The sequence below is a fragment of the Cannabis sativa genome, chromosome X, assembly GCF_029168945.1.
Source record: "Cannabis sativa cultivar Pink pepper isolate KNU-18-1 chromosome X, ASM2916894v1, whole genome shotgun sequence".
NCBI lineage: Eukaryota > Viridiplantae > Streptophyta > Magnoliopsida > Rosales > Cannabaceae > Cannabis > Cannabis sativa.
This window is the reverse complement of record NC_083610.1, coordinates 67,344,843-67,355,819: the sequence shown is the minus strand read 5'-3', so window position 1 is coordinate 67,355,819 and position 10,977 is coordinate 67,344,843. Positions and strand designations below refer to the sequence as shown.

Sequence of the window (10,977 nt, the reverse complement as noted above, 5' to 3'; positions counted from 1 at the left end):
GATTGTCATCGGATCAAATATAATTGGAAAACACTTAACATGTCTTAGATGTTAAGGCATTACAAATTAAACAAGTCTCCTATTTTTGGAGAGTTTGGAAAAACCCTAGATGGTATTCTGTCTATCTATCAAAAAGTCTGGACTGTTAGTTTTAATTATTGTACGTGAACTAATAACACTATAACTCATCATCAAAAAATAATACTATAGCTCATGATCTTGCTAAATTAACTCTATGATGTTATAGAGTGGTGGTTGGGTCTCCTGAATTGTATTTGAGTTTTTGGCTTGTTTTTGTGGTGGTTGCATTCTAATGAAAATCTCATTTCTTAAAAATAATAATAAATAATAAAATAATATTTTTTTTTTGTCTTTTTCAAATCAATCAATTTAATTTGTTATTTTAATAATATATTTTAATTATTTTTAAAATAATTAAATGTTTATTTTTTCAATGAATAATTACATAATATACTACTTTTTGTCAATTTTTTACATTTTTACGTTCAAAGATCTTTTTTATATTTTTATGGTGTTCGATAAAAATAACACCAAAATAATAAGAAAAATGCATAAAAGTAACATGAAAATAACATCAAAATAATAATAAAAAATAATATACAAATAACAAAAAATCAACAATAAATTAACAAAAGTACAACATAAAAATATATCAAAAGACCGTATTTTCTGTAAATAAAATCATAAAAATTATAAAAATATTTAAAATTAAGTACAACCGCATTTTTTTGTAATTTTTTTATTCTTTTTGTATATTTGTAAAATCATTTTTTGGGATAATTACATAATACATTATTTTTCATAAATTTTTTACATTTTTATATTCAAAGATTTTTCTTTTTCTTTTTTTTTTTTTTTACATTTTTAAGGTGTTGTATAAAACAACACCAAAATAATACAAAAATTACATCAAAATAACATCAAAATAATAATAAAAACAATTGCTACATCATCAATTTGTTAGATTTGTGGCAAAATTGGATTGATGGAGTTGTTGTCAACGATTGTTATTGCTTAGGTAGTATTTCATACCTGTAAAAATTTTGAGAGAACAAGAGTATAAGTATCATAATTCTAGGGTTAAAAAAATAATTTGTTTTATAAAAAATGAATTCAACAAAAAACACCAAGAGAAAAATCATCAAACTTAAAAATACCTCAATCTTAAAATTAAAATGTCTCATAGCTGATAGCTAATGTTCACATTGTAATAAAAGCACTCACAACAAGTTATAATAACTAAATTCTTATAATAATAATAAAAAAAAAAAAAAAAAAAAAACTAAGAGCTTAAAATTAAGCTCTGACAAATGCTTTAAACCCTTAACTATTATACCTCATTGCGAACTCTAAAATAAAATTCTCTACATTTAGCTCATGAATAATGAAGAGGTAAAACATATTTTATATTTTTCTTTCTCTTTCATTCTATTAATTATTTTTTTATTATTTCTTTTTACTTATTTTTTATATTTTTTTAATTAATTAATAAAATATATAATGATATACTAATATTTAAATGATATAAAAAAAATATAAAAAAGTTAATGTATATATAAAAGTGTGAGGTGAAATAGAGAAGGTAGAGTTTTAGTAAAATATTTTAAATGATAGAATAAAGAAATTGTTAAGAGTACTCTAATAGTTGTAAGTGTAATTGTAATTATAAATAATTCGGTTGTTTCTCTTTAAACTAATTTTCCAAAGAGGCCCTACAAAGAAGTCTTTGATACTATACCCAACGTTACACTATTTTAGTGTTTTACACCACATACTGAAATTTTTAACTTTTGTATTGTGGAATGGAATTTTTTTTTTCGAAAATACTGTAAAAAATACTGTGTAAGTTTTATATTGTGTATATTGTTAAATTTTCACAATTGTTTCACTATTGTTTTTTAGTTGTTCCATTGTTATTTTAATTGTTTTGTTTTATTGTTTTACGGTTGTTTTATAAAAAGAATATTTTTATAAAAAATTCCGTGTGACAATAAAATTGTAAATTTTTATCAAAAATCTATATTTTTATAAAAATTGCTATATATATTTTTTTTGAATGATTTAATACAAAAAAAAAAAAAAAAATACCACACTAAATATGATACGAAACAAAAATATCTTTTTTTTTTAAAAAAAAATCTCACATTACATATAAAATTATATTAATAATTTATTATTACTTTTTAAAACAAACTAAAAAAAAGTTAGAAATTACAATAAAAAACGACAATAATAAAAAGTTATATGCAACAATTTAGTCCATAATTTATTTTAGGTTAATTAGGATTTTTACCCCCTAAATTTTAACATGTACTAAATTATACCCTTGAACTTTTAAGGTCGTTAAAAATGGTCCCTGAACTATTGAGATTGTTGGGTTTAAGGACTTTTTCCAATTTTAGTAAAAAAGTCTAACATGGATAAAAATTCAAGAGGCATAATTTAATACATGTCAAAATTCGAGGGGCATGATTTAGTAGATATCAAAACATGAGAATTATGTTTTAGTACATAAACAATCAATGAAATAGTAAAATTGAATGAAATTAAATAAAAATCTTTAAATTCAACAATCTCAATAGTTCAAAAGGCATTTTTAACGACCTTAAAAGTTAAAAGAGCATAATTTAATACACGTCAAAATTGAAGGACAAAAATCCCAATTAACCTTTATTTTATCTTGTGAAAATTCCACACTAATTTACACACACCCGTTAAAATGTTCATGAGATTGCTATTGTGGGTGGGACCTTCTAGTTGTGTAATGTCACTAAATTTTGTATTTTAGAATTTTGGATAACATTATTGATAATAGACATTATTGTGTTTTCCCCTAAATAATGGAGTAGGGAGTGATTTTTTTTTTTTTTTACTGTACACTCATTATTATGTCAACTTTTACTATTAATAGGATAAATGTGAAAATATAATTATTATGTTATTTTTGAAAAGTCTATGGAGGCTTCTTTATAAATACTGGTATTTGAAGTAAGGTTTCCACACGCTTCAAAACCAAACCTCACTCACTCACTCTTTTTCTCTCTCTAAATCTTGATCCAACCTTTGCTCCATCTTCAAACATGGATCCTTACAAGGTATTAATATTAATTATATTTCTTTAGTTTTGTTGTAATAATAATAATCTAAACCCCTAATGCTTTAGTTTGTTTATTTAATTAAACCAACATCATGGTCAGCTTTTCATCTTCTTCTGTATTTATTTTTTTAATCCAAATAAAATAAAAGAAAGAGTGAGAGAGAATATCTGATCTGAGTTTATTAGTCAGTTTACAAATCTTATTTTAATTTGATCCATAGTTAAAATATATTATTAAAGCTAAAGTTGGCATACATAATATATATAAACTATAATTACACTATATGACACTAATTTATATATGTAAGCTGATCTGTACTAATACTAGCTTGATCTAGAGACTAAAAATAAAATTATTATTATTATTATTATTATAGTAAAAGTAATAATTAAAAAGAAAAAGAAATACTAATTTATTTTGTAGTTTAGATTGAATTTATTATTAATATTAATTATGATTTGAAGATGATGATTATATTATAAGCTATTAATGAATATTTGGTGTTTGGATATAAAACAGTATCGACCATCGAGTGCTTACAACGCACCGTTTATGACTACAAATGCCGGAGCTCCGGTTTACAACAATGAGTCGGCTTTAACTGTCGGACCCAGAGGTATTTTTTCGGCGAAACTCACCTATGTTTTGATTTAATATTTTTCTTTTTTTTTTACAAAACTCTTCTTTATTTTTACTTATATTTATAAATTAAAAAATTTTAATTACATATAATCGTTAAATATAAATTATTTTATTATTATATTAGCTTCAAAAATTTACTCGCACCTATGCATATACACATGGTTATCAAATTATAGTTTCTAAAGGATTTTGCTACGAAAAAAATAAAAAACTATACATATAAAAATTAAAATCTAAAAAGAGATTTTACCGCTAATAATTTTTTATACATATAAATATTTGGATTTTTATCAATATATATTTATATACTAGCAAATAACTACGTGCGATGCACGTATATTAAATTTTATGCTAGGTTTTTTTCTATATTAATGCAATATATTAGTGTTTAAAAAAACTTAATGATTTAAATATATTCTTAAGTTAATCTAAAAATAAACTAAAAATTGATGTTCCAATATTTAAAGAAACATTACTTAAATGGGGGTAAGATAAAAAGAAAATTAAAAATCAATCTCTAAATTGTTGATAATTGAAGATAGCATTAGTCTAAAAATTGTAGATAAGAAAACTAATGATAGTCATTGGTGGATTTCAATCTTCATTTTCTTTGATAGAGACAATAGTGTAATTTTTGTATTTTGCACTTTTCATTCTAGCCGGGTCCGCATATATATTATCCATTTTTTCTTTGATAAATAAAAGAAATTGATAAAAGGAAACTAATTAGGGCTAAAGTTTCACATTAATAAAAGAAACAAAATTATAGAGATACATAAAAAAAAAATTGATTAACAATTAATTAATTATAAAATAAAATATGTAGTGAATCAATACGTATTACGTACGTATATCCTCTCGCTTAATTTAGTTGATGAAGAAATTGCTAGGTTGATGAAAAAAGAAAAGAGTGATATGGAGAGAAAAGTGAATACTAACTACACTAACACAAAACTTATAAAAATGTCATATATATTAGAGCAAATAAATTTGGAAGAATTTGATAATTCGAGATAAATTTCTGTTGAAATATATTTATAAACTATTTATTGTTGTTGTTTTTCTTTATTGTTTCAACGTCCTTTCTAGTTTCTACTTTCTAATATATGGTCGACAGTTTAAAAGATTGTTAATTTAAAAAAAAAAAGATTGTTAATTTAAAAAAAGATTGTTTAATTTTTTGGTTTAAAAAAATATCATATTGAAAAAAGATTTTTTTACTTTATATATAAATAATATTTTATTATTTTATTAAATAAAAATTAAAAGTCACCCATGAATTTCTCATAAACTAAGAATTTCAGTTATATAGGTACACTTTATATAGAATAGATATACTAACTTATTTTAGTAATAGATGCATATATATTTTAGTATAAATCTAAAGATAAGTACATATATATTGATATACTAGCAAAAATTACGTGCGAGGCACGTATACTAAATTTTATGCTAGTTTTTTTCTATGTTATTTAAAAATGATACAATTAAAAATTAAAGAAAAAATATTATTAGTTATTAGGTGAGATTATTATTATGTGTATTTAAATATTATAGTTTATAATGCTGTCAATTAAAAGTGAATACCGAATGTAATATATTTAGTGTTTAAGAAAGCTTGATGATTTAAATATGTTCTTAAGTTAATTCAAAAATAAATTAAAAGGTGATGTTCCAATACTTAAAGAAACATTACTTAAATAGGTGTAAGATAGAAAGAAAATTAAAAATCAATCTCTAAATTGTTGATAATTGAAGATAACATTTGTCTAAAAATTGTAGATAAGAAAACTAATGATAGTTGGTGGATTTCAATCATCATTTGCTTCGATAGAGACAATAGTGTAATTTTTGTATTTTGCACTTTTCATTCTAGCCGGGTCCGCATATATCTGGATTGTCCATTTTTTCATTGATAAATTAAATATGGTAGTGTCGACAAAGCGGTGGTGTTCCTACAAATCGTGATGTATTTTCATTTAAAATGATTAGACATGGTGTGCATAGCTTATTTAATTAAAAAAATCAACTTATGAAAGACATGTAAAACTATTTTATTTTTTTAAAATTACACCTTTGCGGTATATTTCATTAGTTGGGCAGCAGTACACGAAAATATTTTTTCCACAATATCTGCGAACATGACAGCAGATATGCTCTTTGTATTGTCATCAAGTTCAACATATGCTATAGCACTGTAAAATGCATAATAAGATTGTTAGTATTTTTTTTTATTATTATTTTAACTTAATTTCAATAACATCATATGTTTTTTGTAATATACCGTGGTGTAAGAAATCCTTCCTGGCTGCATGATGGCTTGTCACATATAATTTTTCAAAAGATTATTGCTGGTGACTCCCCTCATCAAAAGCTTTTTCAAAAGATTTCAGACTATTCCTATTTCATTTCAAAGCCTTTGGATGTCTCTGTTTTCCTCATATTGATGCTTCACAAAGAAACAAGTTTTCTCAAAAGAAAATAGTTATATATATGTCTGGATAACTCTATCTATGTCCATAATTAAGAAGTTTGGACTCATTATATGTACACAATCTACTAAAATTACATATAGTGACGTTTGGTTTGTTTTATTTTACTAAAATTAAATATATAAATATGTTTTAAAAATTATCTTATTTTGAAAGCCAAGATCCATCACGTTTTTTTTCTTTACATTAAATACTCGGACTATCTCAATCAGATCATGTTTTTTATTGTTTGATAAAGAAAATCAGATTGTATCTGCTAAAATAAAGTTTTGTACATAATTATTAAATATATTTATTAAAATATATAAAACCAACTAATGAAATCGTATGCCTTCTTTTAAGGTGCGTTTATAACTATTTATTTAGACACATATTTAAATAAATTGTACAAAATATTTTACCTACAATAATTGCATCAGTTTAATTTGTATCAATTTATATCAAAAATAGGTTTATAACTAGCCCACCCTGATGTTACTTTTTTTTTTTTTTTTTTTTTTGTTATAATACTTATATAATAACTTGTGGCAAACAATTATAAATAAATTTTGTAATATTATTAAAATAAAAGAAAAATTTTACATTTCGTACCACACGAGTTTTAAGCTCACATAAAGGGTATTTTTCGATATTGTGAATGAATATTATAAATAGATGAATGTGATCTCTTATGGAATTGAAAGAAGATCATAAAATGATGTGTTTTCTTTTGGATTTTTCACTAAAGATAATTTTGTAGTAAAAAGGTGAGTGGGTGAGGATGGAAATAAACATTAAAGAGTTGTCTGGTCACCACCACAATAGAACCACTTGTAAAAATATACCAGAAAAATTGAGAAAATCAAGAAAATGTTGAGAGACTTAGGGCCCACATATTGTACATAGGCCCTAGGCTTTTGTTGGAAATACGTTGGTAGGCTAGTCAGCCCAATAAATTTCTTCGGGATTGGGACCACATCTTTAGATTATTGGGTTACCTTGGGTTAGAAGCCCGGCATGTCATGTCATAAATCTAGTAAAAAATGGGCCTAAATGAGTGGGCCTGGCTCATAACGAGCCTGTAGGACTGGTCCGTTTCTGAAGCCAGCTATTTACAAAAATATATGAAAAAAAAGAAAGCTTTAGCATGCAAATTTAATTATATCAATGGTATTTTTTTTAGAAAAACTTTAAAATATGAAATAAATTATTATAAAAAAAAAAATATCATAAATAACTTAAAAATTTATATATATATATAAAAATTTTACTTTTATATAATCAAAACTAATTTACTCATAAAAAAATTTAAAAACTCGTATATAAATCTTACTTCTATATAATTAAAATCAATTTTTTTATAAGAAAAAACTAGTTCTGGAATACCATATATTTAATTTTTTTTTTATTTGTATTTCAAACAAAAAGGAAGAAATTTTAAAGCATTTAGCAAACCTAATCAGTAAAAAAAGCTAAAAACAAACAAAATATCATTAAAAAAAATGGACAAAATTAAATCTGCAAAATTTTTTTAAACTCTTATATATAATTTCCTCTTTTTTAAATTTAAATATTAATTTGGCGTGGCACTCGTGGACATGCAATGCAATTGAGCTTGTGATTTGTTTTTTCGATCCTTCACGCAATTAAACGTTATAAATAAAATGGAGGTGATTTAATTTGGATAGTTGCAGTTGATAAACATCTGTGAATAATTTACTGTAGTTGATGATTAATCTTCGTAATTCAGATACAAGATATGTTGATGTTGTTGATGATTTTTACCGAAGAAAAATTATTGAGTCTCTTTAACGTGTTTGACAAAAGGTGTGAATGAAAATGTTGATGTTGTTGTTTGACAGGTCCAATCCTGTTGGAGGATTATCATCTGGTGGAGAAGATTGCTAACTTCACCAGGGAAAGGATGCCAGAACGTATTGTCCATGCCAGGGGAGCCAGTGCTAAGGGTTTCTTTGAGGTGACTCATGATGTTTCAAACCTCACCTGTGCTGACTTCCTCCGAGCTCCTGGGGTTCAGACACCTGTCATTGTTCGTTTCTCCACTGTCATCCACGAACGTGGTAGTCCTGAAACTATCAGAGACCCTCGTGGTTTTGCAGTCAAGTTTTACACCAGAGAGGTAGATAATAAAAAGCTTTCGAGTTTTACTTGTGCTCTAAATCGTATTCCATATAACATGTTACACTGTTATTACTTTTTCATGGTTGCAGGGTAATTTCGATATTGTGGGAAATAACTTCCCTGTGTTTTTCATCCGTGATGGAATCCAATTCCCTGATGTGATCCATGCTTTTAAACCAAACCCCAAGTCTCACATCCAGGAGTATTGGAGGGTGCTTGACTTCTTGTCATTCCATCCTGAAAGTATGCTCACCTTTGCCTGGCTATTCGATGATGTGGGTGTTCCACAAGATTACAGGCACATGGAAGGCTTTGGTGTTCACACCTTTACTTTGGTCAACAAGGCTGGAAAGGTAACTTTCGTCAAGTTCCACTGGAAGCCCACCTGTGGTGTTAAGTCCATGTTGGAGGAAGAGGCCATTAGGGTTGGAGGAACCAACCACAGCCATGCCACCCAAGATCTTTACGAGTCAATTGCCTCTGGAAACTACCCTGAGTGGAAGCTCTACATCCAAACACTTGATCCTGCTGATGAGGACAAGTTTGACTTTGACATACTCGACACAACACAAATCTGGCCAGAGGACCTCATTCCTCTTCACCCAGTTGGTCGTTTGGTTCTCAACAGGAACATTGACAACTTCTTTGCAGAGAATGAACAACTCGCCATGAACCCTGCCCATACCGTCCCTGGTATCCACTATTCCGATGACAAGATGCTTCAGGCTCGTCTCTTTGCTTACAGTGATACTCACAGATACCGTATTGGAGTGAACTACCTTCAACTCCCTGTTAATGCTCCCAAGTGTGCCCACCACAACAATCACTATGATGGTTGCATGAATTTCACTCACAGAGATGAGGAGGTAACACTCACATTATTCCTCCAACAAACTCATATACTTTGCTTCTTTGCTTATTCATATATTATTTAGTTGGCTCTACGAATCACATACTGTTTTTTCTTTTTCACTTCTTTGTTATAGATTGACTACTTCCCTTCAAGGTATGATACCGTTCGCCATGCTGAAAAGTTCCCCATTCCTGCTAAAATCATCCATGGAAAGCGTGAAAGGGTAATTCTTCCATCACCAAACTCAATATATAGTAAAAGTAACTCCTTACTAATACTTTGGTATATGTGTTACTTCTCTTTTTGGTGAATACAGTGTACTATTCCAAAGGAGGACAACTTTACACAAGCTGGTGTGAGATACCGATCTTGGGCACCAGACAGGTACATGCATATGTGGTTATTTTACCATGTCAAAAACAGTATTGAAGTGTTTGGTTTCATTTGTATGCAATTCACCAATGTAGATTTTGACTAACTTTCTTCTTACATTACATCTATGCAGACAAGACAGGTTTGTGAAGCGATGGGTGGATGTGTTGGCTGACCACCGTGTCACCCATGAGATTCGCAGCATCTGGATCTCCTACTTGTCTCAGGTCAGTTTGCAACCAATCTACTTCTGTTAACACTGTTGAATAATGTTCATTTGCTGATGTTATGTATTGGTGTTGGTTTGTACAGGCGGACAAGTCTCTCGGTCAGAAGGTAGCTTCCCGTCTCAATGTTAGGCCTAACATTTGAGAGTGGACAGCAGGCACGTATGCAAGATGTTTTTAAGATTCGAAATATGCAAGAAGGAACTAAATGGCGAAAAGTGCAGATTATAAATATGGAATGATGAATAACTCCTGTCTACTATCTTGTGTACTTTTCTTCTGTAATCTTATGTTTTGTGTTGTTATATTATGTTATGTAACTCTTTATGTAAACTATTTATTAAACTTAATAAATACTGGTCATGTGCACCAGTTTCATATCCTTTGGTTTCCTTTGCTGAACTGTTCCCATTCAGCCAAATGAATGTGTCACTGTATTAATAGGGTTGATTATGCACCCCAAATCAAACTTTAATCCCTTTCATTATCTCAAGCAAGATTTGTTAGATAAAATGGTTCAAGGGTATATATCTGATTTCTGATATTAGTTATCATAACAACAGGTGATTGACTTAACATTTAACCTTTTGTGTTTGATATACAGAAAGAGACTGGCCTTTGATTTGATTATGCTGATTGGTGCTTTCTTTTAGTTATGACCAGGTGAGCTATAGCATACTCCTTAAGCTCCGGAATTGGGTGCTGCAAAACCTACTCATCATGATAAACTGGTACTTCTACTACTGTGTTCTTAGTCATGTATTCATATTCCAATTCTATGAATGAAAATTATTAGTTTACTTATTCTGTTTTTCCGCATATTTTATGATGATGTGTAGAAGATGTAAAGCAATGGGATTTGGCACAAACAATTCCTAGGCTTCTAAACTCAAATCAAGGTTAGTGTTTTTTAATTGACCAACTTTGGTAGTTCTTATCTAAACAGGAAAGATTGATAAAAATTCTTGACTTTGGTGAATAAGAATTAATATTCTTTAGAACCAAGTCTCAGCAGTAGTTAGCCTATGTGTTTTGAAACTTCCTTTTAAGTCTCATGACTGCACATGCAAATGCAATTGCCATTGAATTATTTCCTATGGCTTAACTTAGTTGCACTTTTATTCCAAGTTAATTTTGTATAATTAATTCAC

The 10,977-nt window shown here is 27.7% G+C and overlaps 1 protein-coding gene across 1 annotated transcript; it reads left to right on the top strand.

Moving 5' to 3' along the window:
* The first annotated feature begins 2,830 nt into the window (after window positions 1-2,830).
* LOC115713783 (catalase isozyme 2) lies at window positions 2,831-10,206 on the top strand. Its single transcript, XM_030642267.2, has 8 exons — window positions 2,831-3,116; window positions 3,639-3,735; window positions 8,095-8,372; window positions 8,464-9,240; window positions 9,361-9,450; window positions 9,544-9,611; window positions 9,733-9,826; window positions 9,912-10,206. Exons 1-8 carry the CDS (start codon window positions 3,102-3,104, stop codon window positions 9,969-9,971), a joined length of 1,479 nt encoding a protein of 492 aa, XP_030498127.1. The 5' UTR covers window positions 2,831-3,101; the 3' UTR covers window positions 9,972-10,206.
* The last annotated feature ends 771 nt before the right edge of the window (window positions 10,207-10,977 follow it).